Genomic DNA, 23,232 nt, shown 5'->3' with positions numbered 1-23,232 from the left:
CAGGGACTTTCTAAGTTTTTTTACTGTTAGGTCCTTAACACTCTCCTAGACCCTGCAGACTCTCCAATGTTTGTTCAATAAATAAGTTATTTCTAGTGTATTTTATAAACATAAAACAAAAATTAACATTCTTTTTCTTAGAAGTTAAAACGTATTTTCAAGTTTAGTTCCATCTTCCTTTCCTAATTTGCTCCTTTTTGTTTTCACATCAGATTTAATAATTTTAAGTTGAGTCATAATATTTGTATCTTTATAAAGTAAAATCAGTAATAATCAAATAATTTATTATCTTTAAATGTAAAAATGTGTTTATTCACAATCCTTGAGAAGTTACCATTCCTTCAGAAAATTTTTTATGAACAAAAAGCCAAGAAAAATTACAATAGTAGCTTATGCCAAACCAAAAATATACATCTGATGTATATAAACTTTAAAAAGCATTAACACAGGCAATGTGAATATAGAGTACCTTTAAAATATTTTCAATGACATAGCTACAACTCAAATTATATTGACAGATGTACATAAAAGCATTTCCTAATGTATTATATTTACATATTAAATTATCATATTTATTTCTATGAGATTAAAAAAAGGACAAAAAACTACAGATTCATTGCCTAGCAGTTCAAATATTGAAAGGACCACATGATTTTTTTTTTTTTTAAATACAGCAGGAACTTTAAGTTACTATTTATATCTGGACCTTCCTATATTTTTGAGAACATGCACGTGTTGCAAGAAAAAGAAAAGAAAAATACACTAAGGAAAAAAAGAATTGGTTTGTTATTAAATCATACTCCATCCTCAGCAAAATCAAGGAAAGCAATTAGGGAATGTTTTATATCCCTGGCTTTTGATATTGATACACAAATTTCAATGAGAAGGAAAGTTAACTATCACAAAATGCAGTTATATATATATACATATTGATAGACTTAGTTCCATCCCATTGAAGTACCTTGTACTACAAGGCAAAGAAAAGTGTAATAAAATCAATAGAACCTTTCATACCAGAAAGGATTTTATTTACTTTGAAATACCCGTATTACTCTTTTTATGTTTCCTTTTCTTAAATCATTCAGAGAATGTTCTGTAAAATCTAAGATCATTCATTGGAAATATAGAATTTTAAAAAATGACACCTAAAAACTTAATATATCAATTTAAAGTCAATATAGTAGCATGTAAAAGGAAGTGAAAAACCTAAATTATACATATTTCCTTAAATATCATTTTTTATTACCAATTTAAATGTCCAAACTCTGAAAGTTTGTTTTTATCTTTTGTTCAGATTGAATCAAGATCATCATACTAGTTATACAATACAGAAAGAAACTGATATTTCAGCATTTCTTAGGGTCATCTATGCAAATTAATTGTGCTTAATACTAGTTAATAAAATCCAAAGAAGCCATAGAAGTAAATAATGCTGGAAAATGGATACTATTCTAAATCTGACAATCCCTGGTCATGCTCCCTTCACATCTGCTGAGAATTAACAAAAAATACTTTTAATATTTTCACAGTAATGGAATAGGCTTATTAGTAAAGCATTTGAAGTAAAAGTAATGAACATTTTTAAAATATGTAAATCTATAAGAGTAAACAGGAATGCTATAACGAGTTAAAATAAAGGAAATTGATAACATGACAAAACCATTAAATAGGTCTTGAAAAGCAGAAGGCAGATGATAAAATTGCACTTAATTCTGAAGCAATTCAGATCTATCATTTCTATTCCTTTCTAACAAAATAATCATTTACACTGTGGTTTCTAACCTCCTCTTTACAAAAAGGCGCAACGCAACCATTTATACATTCTAGTTGGTTTTTAACATTTGGTCATAACTGGGATAAACAGGTTACACAATTTCACCCTATCGAGTCTGTTGACCTATATCAGACTGCTTCATGCCAGAATCAGACAGTTCTAATACAGGATTTACAAATCCAGAATACTCGGAGTTGCCATTATCATCCATTTCGGCACTGACAAAATCATTTTCCCACTCTAGTCCGTTGGAATCATCAGAGGCTGATGTGGGGTTACTTCCAGTCTTCTTGCTGCTACACTTAAGTGCTGCCCGGAGAATGTCTTCCTCCGTTTTGGAACGCTCTCTCATTGGAAGCATTCTATTCATGCCTAGGATTTGAGCACAGTTTAAAAAAATCTCAGTTAACATAAAAAGCTATATTAAAAGATTCCCAGGTTTTTACTATCAAACTTGATTTGTGAATTAATATTTAAGGAGCCAGTCCAATGGAGGCTTTCTCATGGGACATTTTTGGGGTCTAATCCTGAGATAACACCACAGATATTTAAAGATTCCCACAGCTTTTCCTCCCTTCCTACTTCCCTCATTCTAAAGGACAGTCTGGATACAACATTGATCATCTGATGAAATTTCTGAAGAGTCATAAATCAAACACTGAGTTTTCTGATTGCTAATGTATTTTGTCGGGGGGAGGTACTAGGGATTGAACTTATGGGCACTCTACCTCTGAGTTACATTCCTGGCTCTTTTAATTTTTTATTTTGATATAGGATCTCATTAGGTTGCTGAGGCTTACTGTGAACTTATGATCCTGCCTCAGCCTCCCAAGTTGCTGGGATTACAAGAGTGCCTCACTGCGCATAGCTGATATTAGTCTTATTTGTTAAATCAGTGTAACTGATATAAGGTTCTTTCTTACTTAGATGATAATTGCATTTCCCTGAGACTGACAATCACTCCAATGATAATAACAAAAATATTTTTCCAGAACGTACTAGGTTCCTGCTAATATTATATGCACTTCAAAATATGTTGATTTAATTCTCAACAATTTTATGAAGTTAAGTTACATCATTATTAACATTATTATTATCATTAACTCCACTTTAGAGTTTAGGAAACTGGAAAGGTAAATGATTTGCTCAGGATACCACAGTTATAAAGTGGTATGGTTGGAGTTTTTTTTGGGTCAGTGATGACGATGGAACCCAGGGCCTTGTGCATGTGAGGCAACTGCTCTACTACTGAGCTACATCCCAAGCTCTGAAATAAGAGTTTTAATTCACTTAGTTTGGCTCCAAAGTCTGTGCTCTCATAGTATTCTTACTCTCTACCACAAAAGAGTAGCAATGTTTCTAGAGGAAGCTGTTCTAGATCTAACTCTGAACAGAAATAAATGGGTAAAATGAAAAGTGTCAAAATCTTAAAGTAAAAAAATGTCATTTTACTGGCAATTAAAGGTAGAGAACACAGAAAAGAAATCTGAATTTGTAGGTACAGAATTAAAATTAGAATGGATTGATAAAGAGACTTTAAAGAGAATATCTAGACAATTTCATTTTCCGACCTTTAAGAATTAGATCCCACAGTATTTAAATTTGAATCACTGTTATCTGTCGTTCCTGAAAAGCACAGACTCAATCCAAATCCAGTAAAGCCAGTTATTTTTACAGATAAGAGCTCATATAAAAGCATTCCCTGGATATTAATTTAATTTTGTAGATTTGTAGCTGGTAGTTTGTTTTGGGGGATTTATGTCTAAAGGAAGCAGGATCGTACACCTATGAAAAAGTAGGTTTCTAGTAGACTTTTTCCTATACTTGGTTTTAACAATTCTCTCAATAACTTGAATAGTAACCTAGAAAGTCAATTAGCTACAAATATTTTTTACTTTTGGTACCAGGGATTGAACTCAGGGGTCCTTGACCACTGAGCCACATCTGAAGCCCTTTTTGCATTTTATTTAGAGACAGGGTCTCACTGAATTACTTAGCACCCTGCCATTGCCGAGGCTGGCTTTGAACTTGCAATCCTCCTGCCTTAGCTTCCTGGGCTGCTGGGATTATGGGTGTGCCACCTACAAATATTATTAGCTTGGTGTGGATGACAGAACCACAAATCAGCATTACTAGAGGAGAGCTAAGGTCCATTCCATTTCAAAACTTAAGAAAATATTTAATGCTTATTATTTTTCTTAAAGTTCTATAATTGAGTCTTCCTTCTTGGATTGCCTATTTCTTAACATGAAAATGAAAACTTAGGCCTTGTTTAGTGATATAGCTTTTACAAAAAGAAAACCAAACGAAAAATATTTTAGCTACTGTTGAGTATGTGTGATGCATCTTGGACTGTGTGTTTTATATATTCAATCCTCACAATATTCCTTTATTTGTTCAAATAATTGGTTTTTTTTTCAGTGCTGAGGATTGAACCTAGATCTCATAAATGCTAGTAAGCTCTCAACCACATCTCAACTCTGTTCAAATATTTATAGATTGCCTACTATGTGCCAAGCATTTTTATACTCCCAAGTAAATTTAACAGTGAAAAATTATCTTTCCTTTTTTACAATGGACTAAATTGCAACAGCTATGAAGACACAGCAGTTAAAATTCAAGCTCATATCTGAGTAATGCCTTTTGTTCCACACCAAAGAAATATTAAAAATTAAATTGTTAATTTATAATTAACCCAAAAAGTCAAATGACTTTTTGCTTTAGACTGCCCACAAGGGGGCAGTAATCCTTTACACTGAGTAATTTCACGAAGTAAATTATAAAAACTTTCAAGAAATTAACATTTATTTTCTGAATCTCAAGAAACATTAAAAATTAAATAACTTTCTAAACCATTTATCAACAAATGATAACTGTACAGAAAATTTTTATATTGATTTTTTTGCAAGGCTTTGTATTTATTCAGTTTAAATAAAGTAAAATACCAAGGTAGAAGATTTGTATAAATCAACACAGAACAAATTAAACGTTTAAGGTAAAATTGTGAATTATAAAATACCTTCTTCATCTTCCCACTCGAGATCTAAGGATGTACTGTCATCATTTCCACTAGTTGATTTAGTTTTGGTCATTAAATCACAGCTGCTTTCTGTATTTGGTGTCAATACTGTGGCATCTGATGACAGTCCTAGAATACATATATAAAATACAATTACATGTCGCCACCTGTGCTCTTTTACCACAACATTTTCTTTTGCAACAATTGTATTTTTCTAAATACTACTATTCCTTTAAACTTCAAAACATAAATTATTGAAAATATTACATTGGTAAGTTTCTGTTAAGTACATTTTTTTTTTGGCCATCTAAGCACAGCAAACATGCAAATCTAAATTAATTACAAGCTTTGTAAATAGGATAAACAATCTGTATGTAATATTTCTAATACAAAAACACTGCTAAAACACATGAAAGACAGCCTATACTCTCCAAAGGAACCACTCCTAAGCTCCCCAAGCTTCCCAGGAGTAGAAGCATAGGAGTTGACTTTTGAACTTCTTTTCTTTTTTTTGGTACTGGATACTAAATCCAAGGATGCTCTGTTACTGAGCCACATCCCCAGCTCTTTTTATTTTGAGACAGGGTCTCACTAAGCTGCTTAGGGACTCACTATGTTGCTGAGGCTCGCCTCAAACTTGCAATCCTCCTGCCTCAGCCTCCTGAGTTGCTGGGATTATAGGTGTGCACCATCACAACTAGATGACTTGAAGAAACATCAGAGTTTTAACTTTTGATACTTGAAGAAACATTTTAATCTTACAAACCAATTTGTAATAAGTATAATAAGTACACTTTTCTACTATTTCTTCCCACTTTTCCTTTGGTTTCTGGGGAAGGGTAGGGGTAGGATCAGAACAGAAATGGAAAAAGCAGTGCTGGACTCCCTATGTGGCTTATACAGAAATAGTCTGAGATTTTCCTTTGTTTCAAATCCTTTTTAAAAAGGAAAGATAATGTTGTATAATGAATAGCTATTTAACTAATTTATCTGGAAAATACAAATTGAAGGGTAGGGAGTTCTATAGAAAAAGAGCCAGGATTTCCAATTATCTGTTTAATGTGGCATAAAGTAAACTAAAATGAACAAAGAATATGTGAAAAGACTTACTGCTGCTTCGAAAAACTTCATATTGAGACTTTACATTTCTCATACAAGATTCAAAGTCATCTTCTGGTCCTGAACTGTAACAAAATTGAATTTTTTTGTAAATGCATAGTATGTGCATACAGAAACAACAGAAGAAATGCATAAGTTGATGGTATTTTGGTTTGAAGGCCTATTTCAAAAATTCGTAATTGCCATACAGTCAATATAACTAATGAAAATAGGGCTTAATTTTCCTAATGCTAACATGAAACTGAAAACATAAGATTCAAGTTAATTCTGAAGTCAAATCTCTAGAGCTTAGTTATAAGTCCAGCTTTACAATTATAATAACAAGGCACGATTTAGTTCTTTGAATGAGCAGGACTACTTGTGAGAAGGTGACACTGAAATGACTTTTCTAAAAAACAACAACAAAAAAACACATTAACTTTCTAAGAAAGGAGATAGACTAAGGAAAACACAAACAAGTAAAGCTATAAATAACTCACCCAAAGGCATTAAGCTATTGTCATCACTTTCAACATGAAAGATGTGATTACTCTTAAAAATGCCCTGAAGTCAATTTAAATAAATGGTCACTTTCTGATTTAAAGAAAATAAATGCTCTCAGTATTCTTCCAAGACAGTCTTAGAAGCAATGATACTTTTCTCTTTTTTTTTTTTTTTTGGTGCTAGGGATTAAACCCAGGGTCTATGCATGCTACACATAGGCTCTACCACTGAGCTACATGCCCAGCCTGGAGAAGCAACCATTTTTAGGGATCAAATAAATGTGAATACATTCACATACATCCTGTTATAAACAGTGCTCTCTTTGGAAATACCATTGTCTACCACAAAGGGAAGAGGAAATAGATGTCAATATTTACCTTTGATAGTCTCCATTACTAGAAGGATGATACCGCTGCACAACTCTCAGCCTTTCTTGCTTTGGAAACATAATATAATACAAAAATCATTCTGTTGGAAAATTATACTTTTTAAAACCATGCATGCAATGTTGAAAAATATTTTTTCCTAGTTTTTAAAAATAAAAAAGGTGATTCTCTTGAAGTTTTTTTTTTTTTTACTTCAATTCACCAATACTCAACTTCTATACCTTGTTACTTAAGGGTAGAATTTTTGTGAATTTACCGGTGTGTAATCTCCCAGTGCTTAGAATATTCATGGTATTGTAAAAAGATAATTTTTAAAAGGAATATGTACTAGTGTCTATTCTTAGTACACTTCAGTACTTCCTAGTAACCGATGAAAGATGAGAGGCAAGAAAGGAATAGCTTAATCAGTACCTGGAATTCTATTCTGTCTGAAATAAGTAGTAATCAAACAAAGCATTTATAAGGCCTGGCTAAGCTGACTCAAATATTAAAGGCGACTGATTATTTAGGGCTCAGACAGAATTTAGAAGACCTGTCAGAATTGTGGCTCTGATAGTTATTTGCAGTGTGTCCCTGGCATGGCCTTTACCTTCTGCTTCCTCATCTGTGTATTACAGATGGCATGTTACTGTCCTAGCAAATATAGGGTTATTATGGAAGGCAAATGAAGTGGTGCGTGTCTGGGTATGTTTGTGTATCAGTGTATGCTGCACGGACCTATAACAAATACTTAGGGAAGGAAAAACTCAGCTAACTCAGAAAATCACCCAAATGGATGCTAAATATGGAATGCTATTAGTCTCTAAAAAGCAAGGAGTAGAGACTTAATTATTGTAAAGTAAGTACCTACATTAACCCCCAAATCATTTTTTTTTTTTCAGAAGGTGAAACTGTAAAACTTCTCCATTATTTAGGATGCACTAAAATAAAAAAAAAAGACACTTGCTCATAAAGTTTATCTGTTAAGACCCTCTTCTCCTCCAGGCGAGCAGGGGAGGGAAAAGGGAAGAGAGAATGAGAAAGACAGAGGGAGGAAGAGAAAGACAAAGGACACAGTCCACAAATCACATAACAATATCAAAGATATGACTTTTCAGTTCCTCTAGTTTTAGTATGTGAGATGATCTTAGGAATGCTTCAATTAACACTACAGTAGTGAATACATATAGGCAAAATATGGAGGAAGATACTAAACACGTATGCTGGCTAAGCATTAATGTGCTTGAACTCTGGCTCTGCCATATATCAGCTGTAGGATCTCAAGAAAGTTACTTAACATCTTGCCTCATGGGTATTAACAACACAATTTGTTCTCTAGAATTGCTGTGAGGATTAAACACAAATAAACTACTTGGAACAGTTCCTGACATTTAGTCAGGGCTTCATAAATGACTGTATAACTGTGAGGCATTGTGATAATGCCTCATTTCCACATGGCATTTTAAGATATGGTACATTTGCTACCTTCCCTATAATATGCCAATGATTTTTCAAGACCTAAACTTTTAATCTTTCAAAGACACAAGAGTAAAGATAAGAAGTAAACAATATTCTTTTGGGGAAAAATTAGTATGATTTTAGGAAGTTTAAAAAAATTCGAGGAGCTAAAGAATTGTTAAAACAAAACAAAACAAAACAAACAAATAAAAAAAACCTCACAAAAATACACTACAAAATGCTTTGGAAATTCTATTTCAAGACTAGTTTTCCCTCAAAAAGTATATTTACTTTTCCAAAATAATTCTAAATTTTGGAGCACTAAAATTCATCTTTAGAATAAACAGAAATTAGCTTCTGCTAATCTAAAGCTAAACAAGATTCGGTATCAAGCATGTAATTTTATATTATTCTTAGCTGTTATAAAGATTGACCAATTTGCCTTTATGATTCTTAAGAATATGCATAAATACATTTGTTGTTAAACAAGAAGCCCTTGATTCTAGGGGAAAAAAGTCCTAATTAGGATTTGTTAGAGAAAATAAGGAGAAAAGTAACCCTAATATTCGCTGGGGTCTTTTCCCCTCACCTCCAAGAGCTTTCGCTGCTTTGCTGCCCTGGCTGCTTCACGCTGTGCAGCGTATAAAGCTTCTTCTTCTAGTCTTAACTTCTCTTCTTGTATGGCTAACTGTATATGAACAAAATGATAAGGATTAACAAAAATCAGAACCTGTCTAACTGCTCTAAAAATGTTTCTATTTATAAAATAAAAAATAAATCATTAAAAATAAGTGATCTATAAAACATATCAAAATTGATATTTTGAGATTGTTCATTTTAGTTTCTCCTTTTATAAAATAACCCAGATGATATGAAAGACATTATGGAATTCTTTAGAAACTGAATTATAATTTGTAAAAGTACCAATCTATCCTTTTCTAGAATATGCAATGATCTTCATTTTAACAATCATTCCAACACCTATCACCCTGACTGTTTTAATGGTTCTGACTCTCTTAAGGAAAAAATCTTTAATACCAAGGCTGATCATATCACTCTCTATAAAAGGGAACTAAGCTTTCACAAATCCATGTCTTTGCATCTAATCGACATCAATACACATGTCTTCTTAATTTTATTACTAGTAATCTTAAAATTATTTTCAAAGTTAAGTTCTTGCCTTTCATAACACTTACTTAATGATAGCTATTGCATGTCAAATCTAAGTTAAAAAAAGATTTTTATACTTTTTAAAAAACTAATATTAGCATCTACTGTGTTGATTAAGTGAATGCACTTGAAATCACTAATTGGTATAAAACCCTTAAGAACACTTAATAAATATATAAAGAAGTATGAATAATTTCATTTTGTTTAGTGATAGCAAAATTATAATTACAGTCTACTCCTATAAATACATTATGTAAACATTTATAGTTGTTAAAATTACTTGGTTCACTGAAAACAAATAAAGCCAAGACAAAAATTTAAACACTACTTATTATGAAACAGAATAATTATTTTAAAAGTTCATTTTAAACACAAAGGTAGATGTTCTCACTAACATCCCTATCTGTGAACTAAGATTAGTTAAGAATGTACCATCTTCATTTTTTGGTTCACATAATCCTATAAACTGAACCAAAATAAAATAAAAAAAATTATAACAGTTTGAAATAAGTTTTTACTTTAAATAATTTTTAACTGTATATATCGAAATATAGGTACAATGACTATATGTAATAAATTATTTAATGACAACTATCCCCTATAAGCAAGAGGTTTTATGATAACACATTTAAGTAACATAAAAGATTTTACCTCTTTTTGGATTTTCTTATCAAGATCTTTCTGTTTTTCAGCAATAGAATCATAATGCCGCTCTTGTAGATCGACAATTTCTTCTTCTGTAAGAGGCCTACAGAAAAGAAGAGAGGGTAGGAGGGTGGCAGGAAAAAGGAAAACAAAAACAAACACAAAATCCAAAATCACACAAACAATAAAACCCAGTGAAATTCTGAACATTACTCTCAAAAAGTTATGAAGGCAATTGATACTATGATTCAACTGTTAAGAGTAAAAAGTATACATTCTAACACATTATCTTTTGGTATTTAAACTGAATAAGATGATGAAGTATCTGAGTTTGGTTTTGCTGAACCTTTTAAGAACTGTGAGCATACCTTACACAGGGTCCACTCTAGTCATCTAACCTGTGAATATATACCCTGGAGGGTACCCCAAAATGTTCATCATAAAATATAAACTCTAGTACACGAATTCTAATCCCAGCCCTTAGATATTCTGAACTCTTAACTTTCCTATTTATTCTGCTCAATCACACAGGCATTCCCAGGCCCTTAATCCTTTCCTTTCCTTCCAGTCTATCTATCCAGGAAATCTCCTGGCCTCACTTCATTTACAACCAATGGGGGCCTGATCTGAACTACTTTCCAACCAAAATACTTTCCTTCTTACACTCCTATCATTGTATCATACACACCACATTCACTCAGATTACTCACATTCTGATCCTGGATCATTCCCATGATTTGCTCTTTCTGCTGTGTGAGACTATAGAAAATCTAACATCATTGGCTCTCAGCCCCAAGCAATTCATTTACTCATACAAGGTCAACTCCCTCTCACATCCTATGCTAACTTCAAAATCTTTACATACTCTGTAAGTTTTTTACCCAAATGGTTTTCTTTCTAATTTTTTTTCTTAGTTGTCAATGGACCTTTATTTTATTTATTTATATTTGGTGCTGAGAATCAAACCCAGTGCCTCACATGTTAGGCACACGCTCTACCACTGAGCTTCAACCCCAGCTCTCAAATGGTTTTCTCTTAAAAGATAAAAGTTCTCTCCACTTCCATCCCTCCACTTACTTAAGTATGTCCTGTTTGGTTTTCTTCCCATCTTCTAAAGAGCGAGTGTTCCTTAATCTGCTTAAGGTCAACCATTATGCTTATTACACTCCTGACTAACATCACCAGTGCCACTTCCCTTCCCTCATTCCAGAGAATTCATGGGACTTTGCTCCATTAATTAGCACCTCTCTTATCTTTAACCTATCCCTTCTATTTTTACTTCTTTTCCATATAAAGAAAGAGAGGTTAAAAAGGAGTAAAAACCCTTTGTCCTGATTCTACCTCTAGCTACTGCTTCCTTTTTCTTTCCTTTTTAAACCAAAATTCCTAAAGTTAAAACATATACTATTATAGATAGCATATGCAGCACTAAATGCCAGACTCTCCTCTAAATATTACACATATTAATTATTTATACATATTAACTAATATTACTCACATTAACTAATTTTAATCCTCAACAACCTTATAAGGTATAAAGAGAAATTACATATTAGGGCAGTGGGATGAAGACAGATTAAGAGCATGTCTAAGGAAGTAACATAGTAGTATAAAGCAAAGCCAGAATTTAATCCCAGGAGGTCTGTCTAGCAACTTGTTCTCAACGGTGTGCTTCTCTTGCCTTCTTTTTCTTACCTCCATGTACTCACAACTAACCACAGTCTACCTCTGTTCCCATCACTCCAGTAACTCTAGCAAAGCTAATCACTGGTTTCTATGTTGCCGAATACAATAGACAAATTTAAGTCCTTATTTTATTACCAACGTTTCAGGTGACATTGTTGACCATTCCTTCTAGCCCATCTGTCTCTGTCTTTACCTCCTCCCTTGGCTTCCCTTGCTCTCCTTGTTCTTTTTGATGACTACACTTGCTTATCTTCAGACTACTCTTCTGTTTGTTCAACCCCTAGTCCCTCTGTGCTCTGTCTACCCTACTTTATCTCTCCCTCAATCCTGGACTTAAAAGTGATCTAGATACTTATCATGGCTAATGAGCCATGTATAAGGTAATATCTCCTAATTCTGTTAGTGTTCACTTCATAAAATTTTGACAACTGCAGACACTCATGTGACCTCTGCCCAAAGCAAGATTCAGAACATTTCCATCACCCCATATAGTTTTCCTGTGGTCCCTTCCAAACAATTCTCTCACTCTGTATGCAATTTCTCCAGTCAGACACATTCTCCTCTGCCTAGATAGTAACCACTAACCAGTCCTTTGGGAATCAGTGCAGGTATAATCACCTTAAAGAGTATCTTGAATACATTCTCCATATACATTTTGGGCAAAGGACCTCTCTCTAGGGTTTCCTAATGTGTTCTCTGTAACTGCTCTTTCCTGACTTTTCCTGCCTTATGCTGAAATGTCATTTATAAGATCTATTTCCTGGACCAAGATATTCTTTCTTTCCATGTAGGGACCATGTCTGGTTTTTAAATCCTAGTATGCTTCTTTCTCAAATAGTGCATGTAATTTTAACTGCACATTAAAAGGCTACTTCAAAAAATTATAGTACTGAGCTTCTAGTTACTGTTGAAAGATGTCAAATTCTTTTAGTAGAACAAGTTTAGAATGTCAAGAAAGAAAGAAAGGGGGATAAAACTGAAAACCTTAGAAATTTATCAATATTAAATAACTTTTTAAAAAGTCTTCACTAGGAAAGTACCTAGACAGTGACAACTGTTAAACTCTTTTATGTTCAAAACAATCTTTTGAGAAATACATTATTTGCTTCAATTTCCTGAAAAGAAAAAACTAACATTCTGTAATGTAAACTTTTCAATGTCTCAAAGACAGCAAATAATAAAGCCTGAATTCTCAGACAGCATCTTGTAGTTCACATAGAAGTTTTTATTTATTTATTTATTTAAAGGCTTACCTATGACTGCTTCCTGGGCTCTCCCCCTGTACAAAAATTAATTCGAAAATTAAAGAAATTTCAATAGCTGAATTATATTTAAGGCAAACCAATAACATTTTTATTTAATTAATATTTTCTACTTACATATTTTATCATGGCAAACAAATTTCATTATTTAAAGTGTTTTAAACAAAATCTTGAAAATTTTACTATTTTTCAAAGGCAAAATTAAAATTTATATTTAGTTATATAGCAGCCATTTGCTTATTTCTTAATTTTTTTTTTCAACAAACATTTCTAAGATACCAAGTAAACTTCTGCAATCAGGATAAACAACATCTTCATCATTTACAGTTGATCCTCATTATTTCAATCCAAATACATAAATTTACCTATCTGCTAAAATGTATTTGTAACTCCAAATCAATACTCAATATTCTATGCTTTCTTGGCCATTCAGAGATATGCACAGAGCAGCAAATTTGTGGTTTTTTTTTTTTGTGTGTGTGTGTGTGTGTGTGTGTAACAATGCATATGCCTGGCACAGGTAGAACAGGACATTCCTCAGCATTCTTGTTGCAACTTTCAGGCTATGAACAAGTGACCTTTCATAGCTATTTGGTGCCAAGTAGTTTGCATTTTTGTGTTTTGTATATGGTTTCATTGTTTCAAAATGAACACTACCTCTAGTGCCTAAGTGCTGTCCTATTGTTCTTAAGTGCAAGAAGGTTGTGATGTGCCTTACTGAAAAAAGTAAAGTTCATTAGATAAGCTTCACTTAGGCATAAATTTTTGCTGGTGGCAGTGAGTTCAAAGTTAATGAGTCAACAATACATATTTAATAAGATGTTTTAAAGAGAAACATATATAATATAGTTATATAGTGACTGGTTGATGAAAACATGTGTGACGAGAGGGTCTCAGGATTTACTCCCGTTATTCCTCTAGGAATGATGCTTCAATATGCACTAATGTGGCATCACGGACTTCAAGGAACACAATTACAACAGATGACAAGATCTGACTGTTTTTGTTTTCCTTTGCAAGGCTATGAAACCACCTACAGCTTTTTCCTCCAAAGTAAACCATAATTATTTTCAAGACTAATTTGGGCTTATGAATATATCTTACACTTTTTTTTGGGGGGGGGGTACTGGGAATTGAACACAGGAGTGCTTAAAAAAAACACTAGGTTAACCACATCCCCAACCCTTTTTATTTTTTGTTTTGAGACACAGTCTCATTAAATAGCTTAGGGTTTTGCTAAGTTGCTGAGGCTACCTTTGAACTTGGATCCTCCTGCCTCAGTCTCTTAAATCACTAGGATTATAGGCATGCACCACCATGCCTGGCTTATCTTACACTTTAAACTAGTCATATTTGACAACTGAAACACATGACTACCCAAGATGAGAAATAAAAATTCTAAATAATTCAAATAAACTTATAAAACAGCACTACAAAACAGGATGATTTTCAACAAATAGAAAATGTGAAATGAGAGGAAAGTTAGTTTACAATTAGTTTAGTGAAGCTGAAAATTAGCACAAAAGCTAAAGTTCTTCTAACTATATTTATATATAAGAAACATACAGAAAGCAGTTCTAAGAGGAAAATGAAAGCAGTTCTAAGAGGAAAATTNAGAGAGAGAGGAGGGGAGGGGAGGGGAGAGGTGGGGAGGAGGGAGGGTGGAGGATGGGAAAGGCAGGGGAGCACAACAGACACTAGGATGGCAATTTGTAAATCAATGGATGTGTAACTGATGTGATTCTGCAATCTGTGTATGGGGTGAAGGTGGGAGTTCATAACCCACTTGAATCAAAGTGTCGAATATGATATGTCAAGAAATTTGTAATGTTTTGAACAACCCACAATAAAAAATTAAAAAAAAAAAAAAAGAAATATACAAATTTTGTTGATTCTAAAGTGTATTTTTTTCTTTTCATATTTTAACATTTCTGTACTTAATATGGCATTATAACAATTAAATTATATTTTTAAATAAGTAACTTAATAACCACTTGAAAGAAAACTACTGTATTGTTAATATTGTTCAATAAGAACAAACAAAAAAACCTTTAACCAACCAAATAAAAAGTACCTTAGGAGTACACATGAAACTATAAGTGTTTTTGAAAAGCAATATAATACTGAGATGAACTACTGTGAAGGCAGAAAGAACTCTTATTTATTAGAAGCTTTAAAAATGTTGTATTGTGTTTGTGTAAACTTTTAAAAGGGAAAGACATGGAGGTGAAAGTGACCTTTGAGAAGGTAAGGAAACTAGGTTCATGAAATTCGGATGTTATTTTACTGGCAAAAAAAAAAAAATGGTAGACAGTTCCCCAAATTTGTCCTACCAGTTGATAAATATATATGATTTTTAAGAAGGATTTATATGCAAATTAATTGGGGAAATTCTAAGTTAAACAGGTTTAAATAATTTTGTTTAACAACAGTTTTCAGAATCTTTAATATGCCAATTTATATCTTGAGACTAGTATTTTATATATATTCTGGGAAATGCTGGGCTAAAGAACAACTTAAAAATTTAAAGAAAAGGTATGATTCATTTTCCTCTTTCTTTAGAAAATAAAAAGGACAAAAAGTCAGAAGCTTGCTGTGCTTTTATAGTTTAAAATTTAGAGATGTGGAAAGTTGGTCCCTCGGAGGTTAAGTAATTTGTAGGAACTCATACAATTAGTTTAGTAAAGCTGAAAATTAGCACAACTAACTATACCTGTATAAGAAATATACACTACATTTTGCTGATTCTAAAGAATGCTTTTTTCTTCATATTTTAACATTTCTGTACTTACAAAACATTTTAAATTTGAGTTTGGACAAAATGAAATACAGAAGATCAATATTAAGAATAACTGAAAAGAGGTAATAGTTATGGAAAATTGTAGAAAGGAAATTGTAGAATGTTTTGTAGAAATTATAGAATTCTATACTCAGAAATCCTTGAAAAATATTTTAAAGAAAGGTTCCATTCTAGATTGCTGAAGTATTTTACATACTTAAGTGAAGAGGTTACAATTTTTGCTTTCTGAAGTTCCTTGAGTTCTACAAGAAGCTTTAAAACCTGTGCATGTGTAGTATTATATTGTGGGTTATATAATAAAAAATTCTAAATTCTTTGCTGACATAAATTAGTAAAAGAAGGAAATGATATAGAAGGGACAAAAAGTAAAACTAAATATTCTAAAATAAAATTTAAAAAATAATTATTAGAAGTAAACAGATGATTCAAGAGACAAACAAATATGAGTGTTATACTAATATGGAAATACTTACTTCATCACTTTCTACTAGATTCTCAAACTGAAAGAACAAGAAAGTAAGTGTTAAGAGGGATACCTGTCAAAGGTGAATATCTCACAAGAAATTGTAATTTCCTCACCTTAAAAATAATATACTTTATACATGTACTTTAGATAATAATGATCATCATATTCAATCATCATTGATGTATACAACCAGAGATATGAAAAATGGAGCTCTACATGTAATAAGAATTGTAATAATGGGGCCGGGGCTGTAGCCCAGTGGCAGAGCACTTGTCTAGCATGCGTGAGGCACTAGGTTCAATTCTCAGCACCGCATAAACATTAACAAATAAAATAAAGGCATTCTGTCCATCTACAATTACAAAACATTAAAAAAAAGAATTGTAATGCATTCCTCTTTTATATATAAATAAATAAAAATTTAAAAAATTATTTTGTTAGTTTTCAAATCTATTCATGAGAAAAAAATAATAATATACTTTAATAAGATACTTTAGTCAATTGCCTTTTTATACATCAGCTCATTTAATATATTCAAAAGTCTACAAAATGGGCAAGCAAACATATGCTATTTGTATTTATGGCTATATAAAAATAAAAAGAGAATTATAGCAATATTAAATATAAAGGAGAAACTACATTCTAAACTATATCTTCACCTGACTTGAATATTTCATACAGGTATTTTATTTTTATTTATTTATTATGATTTTTTTGAGCAAGGTCTTACCTTGTTGCACAGGCTGGCCTTGAACTCACGATCCTCTACCTTATGCAGTTTTATGTAGGTATTTTAAATATATACTACCAGAATTTTTCACTTTACTTTAGTTCAGAACAAATTACTCAATGTCATAAAGAAAAATTACTCAAGAAACAGGGACAAAAAAAATACCCAAGTAAGAATTTCTCTAAACGTTTACATTTATCCATCTATTTATTTGTATAATTATTTTCAGGAAAAATTATTGGTAGACACTATCCTTACATAGAGGCAGGAATGTGAACAATTTGATTATAATGTGACAAATGCTATTATGTCAAGTGACCTAATGAAAGTCATTACTATTAAACTACACTAATATTTGTAATTTAAATATAAAAAACTTTGATATATAGCCTCTTAAGAGAAAAGTCTTAATGTTAACATTGTCTTGTTTAAAGATCAAGAAGAAACAATTCAAGAAAAGAAAACTGTTAAAAATTATTTTTTTTGTATTGGTTTGTGATATTTTTAAGAAAACTAATTCAGTTTACACACTTCCTTATTTAACATAGAAAGCAGTGAAGAATAGTTTTCAAGTTTTGGAGCAAGGTAGTTTAGAACTGGATTTTGTTTTCTGCCACTTCCAGGTAGCACTCTATAGTCCAATTTTTTCATCTGTCTAAGCCTCTGATTTCTCATCCATAAAAGAGGATAACTATCGTATGTTTACAAAAGAGCTATAGTAAGAATTATGTACAGTGACATTTCTCAATCATATGGAAAGTGATTGGTACATAGTAGGAGATTCAGGAGCTTCTACTGTTATTTGCATTTTTATAAGCAAAGAAAAAGCACTCGGTGCTTCTGCTATGTGTGATATATCAAAGTGCATAAATGCATTCTACTGTCATGTATAACTAATTAAAACAAATTTAAAAAATTTTTAAAAACCAATTTGCTACTTTGATTCTGCTACATCTCTCTGATAGGGCAGGTCAACAGAGCCACTATCACTGATAGGACAGCACCCTTTCTCTGAGATGTATAGGGTAAAATGAAAACAAACCTATTAGGAGAATAAACTTCTCCCTACACACTCTTCTTCCTAGTTGCCCATTTTTTCCCCCTCTTCACTAGAATCAATAATATTGCAGTGTAAACAGTCTGAACTAAATTTGGGTCTAGATTATTTCTCCCTAATTGAACGTTTCTTCTGCTCTTCTGAAGGCATTTTTAATCCAATCAAATTCATGATTCTACTTACCTCTATAGTTAAGTGCTCACCTCTTGAGCATGTTCTAAAATACTTGGATCTGGGAAGGAAAACGGAAAAACAACCGTAAAAATCAAAACTGACCCTAAAACTGAATTAAAGTGATGGCATAAAAATATTTCCTCAAGAGCAACTTTAAATTCTCAAATATATAGTACCTTATATTCACAAAAAGGAACAAACAAATTTACCAAACAATATAGTCTAAACTTTATTGAGTTTAAATGTTTAGTCAACAGATATTTCTTTTTCCTGGTATTAATACTTACTAAACTTATACTAATTAGTTTATGTCATTATTACATAAAACAGATTACAATTACATTTTTTTAAATTTATCTTTTTATTACTGTCTCAATATCTTGTTAAAAATACTGTTAACCAGGAAAAATCAAATAATCCAATCAATAAATGGGCAAATAAGCTAAAACAAATATTTCTCAAAAAAAGAAATACAAATAACCATTAATTATATGAAAAAATAATTCAACATCCTTAGCAATCAGGGAAATGAAAATCAAAACTACACTGAGATTTCAACTCACTCCTATTAGAACAGCAATCACTAAGGACACATTAACAATAATGGCCAAAAAGGATGTGTAAAAAAAGGTACACTTATACATTGTTGGGAGAATGCAAACTAGTACAACCATTTTGGAAAGCAGTATGGAGATACCTGAAAAGTCTAGGAATAGAACTACCATAGGACCCAGCTATCCCACTCTTTGGTATTCATCTAAAAGAAATATCAACATTCTATAGTGATATACACACATCAATATTTATAGCAGTAAAATCACAATAGCCAATTATGGAACCAGCTATGGATAAATAAAATGTGGTATATATACACAATAGAGTTCTACTCAGAGATAAAGAAGAATGAAATTATGTCATTTGCTGATAAACAGATGAAGTTGGAAAACATCATGTGTGCTATAAGAAATAAACCAGACTCAGAAAATTAAGGTCCAATGTTTTCTCTCATATGTGGGAAAAACGGGGAAAAAATGAGTTGGAAAGAAAGGAGGGGAATCTCATGATAATGGAGACCAATTCAGTATAGAGAGAGGACTGAGAGGGAGGCAGGAGGGGAGGGGAGGGGGAAGTACTAGGGAATGAAATCTACCAAATTATGCTATGTCCATATATGAATATATCACAATGAATCCCACTTATATAATCATAGTACCCTAATTAAAATAATAATAATAATAGAAGAGAGATCAGTACAGCAAAGCAAGTAGATCATAGGGAGGGAGGGAAAGAGGGAAAGGAAGATAATGGGGAAGGAGACTAATGAATATGGCATGATGAATCCAACTAGAAAACCCCCCCAAATTTAAAAAAATACTGTTAAGTAATACACAAAAAGTGTGTCCTCAAATTCTGTTAAAATATGTAAAACATCAAAAATCTAAAAAGGTATTTCTGAAAATATGCTAAAGAAGTTATCTCTAGATAATGGAGTCATGTATCTTTATGCAGGCTTTGTGTTTTCTTCCTATGCCCTCATTAATAAAAGAAAGAAGATAAACAATGCCTACACATGTCAATCAAACAATTCCTTACATTAATTTTCCAAGTAGGGCCAACTATTGACTTTAATCATTCTCTTCTGCTTCTATTACAGAAACTTACATATGGTCAAATAAACGTCTTTATTATCATACTTGCTCCAACAATTTGTCTACACTGTAACTACTATAGTATCAAAGTTGGTCTAGAACAGAGTCTTCAAATTCTTTTATTACTGGAAGTTTCAGGAAACTAAAACTTTCACTTATGATTCCTTTTATAGCTACCAAAACTGGATGAAGGAGAGGGATGCTCCCTATGGGGATCCATGTCTACACCTGGGTTGCTGATTTGTCAAGAAATTTTTGGCAGAAAACACTCCTTCAAGAAATGGGGAGAGCCCTGGGGTGAGGACCAGTCTGAATGCTTTGTATTATGTATACATGGATCCATATTCACATATAGGATTGCTAATTAGTCAGCATTTTTGGACAGAAAGCTCCCCTTCAAGAAATGGGGAGGACCCTGGGATGACCAATCTGAATACTTTGTATAAGAGTTAGTAGGTTCAGTGAAAGAGAATGTCATATTGTTATGACTAAAGGATAAAAGTAGCAATGAAATTATAGTTATGTATCTTTTCTTTCTTTCTTCTTTTTCTTCTGGTGACAATCTTTATCTGCTGATAGATGCAAAACAGTTCTTTTTTGCCTACTCAAGAGATCACTGGTAAACTGTAGAAGATTCTGTATTGTTCCACAGATCTTCTGGAACATACCAAATACAAACATAATATCCTTAATCCTCTTACTATTTAGTGCATCCACTCCTGTCTTTTTCATTCTCAAACAAAATCATAAATGAGCTGAGCCTCCCAGTAGCCCTGTATTCTGGCACTAGGATTCCAGCTTTGGGTCACATAAGCTTCTCTCCCTGCAACCTTGAATGAAGACTGTCTCTGATTAATCTATTTCCCCTTCCAGGTTTACCAACCTGTATAAATGAACAGTGAAATGAAGTTCAGTAATACTAGGTAGCCCAATCAATATAAGGCATCAATCAGTATGAAATAAAGCCGAAAAAAGCTTATGTAGAACACTATCAAAACTCAGGGAAGTAATTACTCAACTACATTTACATATGATGGCAGTATGCTATTCTATTCAAATTTTACATACATAAGGTAATTTTAGTAGAAGCCAAAGGTGGTGTTCATTGTAAATGTCTCCCTTATCCATCCCCTGTATCCACAACCAGCACCCGAGAGGACAATCATGTCATTACATGGCTCTGCCTCTGAATATCTGACCCAGCTAGTCGTCCCCGACATCTCATTTGATTGGCTTGGGATTATTCAGAGACAGAGACAATGTGCTCCTAAAAGACCTCAAGAGCTGCTGGAGATTATGATTCCTATTAATCTGCAACAAGAGGAATGAAATCAACTGAAAGAGTGCTCTCTCCGATAGCACTGAAGTCATCTCTAAGGAGCTGGTACATCTCTGCCTGGCTCACAGTTCACTACTTGAGAAACTTAATATTTCTGTAATAAACTCCTTTGCTTAAAATGTTTGATCTGGGCTTCTGTTCCTACAAAGTCCTGACTAAAAAATAAACATGATTCAAAGAGATACCATGACAAATAAACCAGAAAGCAGAATGTTAAAAATGTTAAAAAATATTTAAAAACCCTCAAATTTTCCTTTTGAAGTAGACTGAGACCTCATTCACAAAGACACATACATTGATTCCTATTACCATAAATGCTAAGATTATATTGATAGGTTCAAATAAATATTCAATTTGACAAACTTGGGCAACATTTTTATCAAAGAAGCTTTATTTGAGATATATCTGAAAATAAGGTCAATATAATAATATTGATTTATATATATGTTTTTATGAATTATAGATGTCTGTTTTTATTTGTTTGAACATTGCTGGCACCTGTATAGAACCCCCAAATGTGCAAGTATTAAAAAATATTAAATTTGATCACTGATATTTTGCCAAATTTCAGCCATATAAAAATCATAGTTTTTTTCCATATTTTCCATTTTCTCACGATACATATTTTAAAAGTGATTAGAAAGCCAACTGTTTGAAAGTACCACTTCAAATGTCTGAGAGCTCTAAATTACTTAAAAAGCTAATGAAAGAAATTAAGACTAAAATATTACTGGATCCTTAAAAGTCCAACAAATTTGAAATATAACCTTTTTAGTGTTTCCTGTGATGAATTCCTGACCTTTTATATTTTCTACCTCATGATTTTGTTCTAAAGGGAGGAGCAGGCTCTTGGCAATTCTTCACTATTTGCTGCAGGTAAAGATGAAACTAAGTGAAAGGTAAGCAGAACAACTGGGGTGGGAAATGGAGAAACATAATCAGTAAATTTTTGTTTTGTTTTGTACAGGGAACTGAACCCAGTTGCTTAACCACTGAGCCATATTTCCAGTTCTTTTTATTTTTTTAGTAAGTTGCTGAGGCTGCCTCAAAGCTGAGGTCCTTCTGCCTCAGACTCCTGAGTCACTAGGATTACAGTTATTCACCACTGTGCTCAGCAGGCTTAAGTTTTTAAACTTATCATTATCAGTACCTTCACTAAGTGCTGGACACTGTTCCAAGTGCTGGCAATGTAATAACTGTCAATAAATACATAAAGGCCTTGAGAACACTCTTGGGAATGAATGATAATAAATGCACAGATAATGAATGCATCAGAGGGTGGCACTAGCCATGAAAGCCAAGAAAGGAGACATATAAACCAGAAATAAGTTATAATGGAAGATAAACAGAAAAGCAGAATAGATTTGGGGAAAAATAAGGCTCAGCCAGGGGGAAGGAAGTTATATTATACAGGGTGCCCAGAGAAGGGCTTTTTGCTAAAGTTGAATCAGACCTCCATGAGGTGGCTCATGCCTGTAATCCTAGCAACTCTGGAGGCTGAGGCAGGATATCAAGTTCAAGGCCAGCCTCAGCAATTTAGTGAGGCCTTAAACAACTTAGTGAGACTCTGTCTTGAAATAAAAATAAAAAGTGCTGGGGATGTAGCTCAGTAAAGTGTCCCTCAGTTCAATCTCCAGTATCTAAATAAGTAAATAAAATAGAATTGGAATGAAGACCCTAAGGAAATGAGGAAACCAGCCAGGATATTTGGAGGAAACAAATTCTAAACAAATGCAAAGACACTGAGGCAAAACTGTCCTTGGCACATTCTAAGAAAGCAAAGGGGTCAGAATGGCTAGAATGAAAAAGGGAGATGAGGAATGAGAAATGAGAAATAAACAGCGAGGGTCAGATCACAAACAAGCCTTTGCAGGTATTTTGGATTTTATTCTTTTTTTTTTTTGAAAGATGAGAGTCGGGGAGGGAGGGAGGGAGGGAGGGAGAGAGAGAGAGAGAGAGAGAGAGAGAGAGAGAGAGAGAGAGAGAGAGAGAGTTAATTAATTATTTAGTTTATTGCGTTCTGGCTGGACGAACGA

General features: G+C 32.7%; 1 protein-coding gene across 2 annotated transcripts in view; it reads right to left on the bottom strand.

The window, feature by feature from the left end:
• Positions 1-290: 290 nt before the first annotated feature.
• The window catches only part of Ap1ar (adaptor related protein complex 1 associated regulatory protein), a 37,035-nt gene continuing 14,093 nt past the window's right edge, over positions 291-23,232 (bottom strand). Inside the window, exons 2-10 of one of the 2 annotated variants that reach the window (XM_015484651.1) lie at positions 18,218-18,266; positions 16,255-16,281; positions 12,973-12,998; positions 10,040-10,136; positions 8,808-8,906; positions 6,773-6,831; positions 5,904-5,977; positions 4,794-4,922; positions 291-2,146 (exon numbers count right to left, since the gene is read on the bottom strand). In XM_015484651.1, the coding sequence (XP_015340137.1) occupies positions 1,881-2,146; positions 4,794-4,922; positions 5,904-5,977; positions 6,773-6,831; positions 8,808-8,906; positions 10,040-10,136; positions 12,973-12,998; positions 16,255-16,281; positions 18,218-18,266 (826 nt within the window). In that variant the 3' untranslated portion in view covers positions 291-1,880. The remainder of the gene's footprint in view (positions 2,147-4,793; positions 4,923-5,903; positions 5,978-6,772; positions 6,832-8,807; positions 8,907-10,039; positions 10,137-12,972; positions 12,999-16,254; positions 16,282-18,217; positions 18,267-23,232) is intronic. The other variant, XM_015484652.2, reaches the window with a different exon arrangement.

The sequence above is a fragment of the Marmota marmota genome, unplaced genomic scaffold (assembly GCF_001458135.2).
Source record: "Marmota marmota marmota unplaced genomic scaffold, marMar, whole genome shotgun sequence".
Taxonomy (NCBI): domain Eukaryota; kingdom Metazoa; phylum Chordata; class Mammalia; order Rodentia; family Sciuridae; genus Marmota; species Marmota marmota.
The sequence above is the reverse complement of the archived record's forward strand: the minus strand, read 5'-3'. Positions and strand labels throughout refer to the sequence as shown.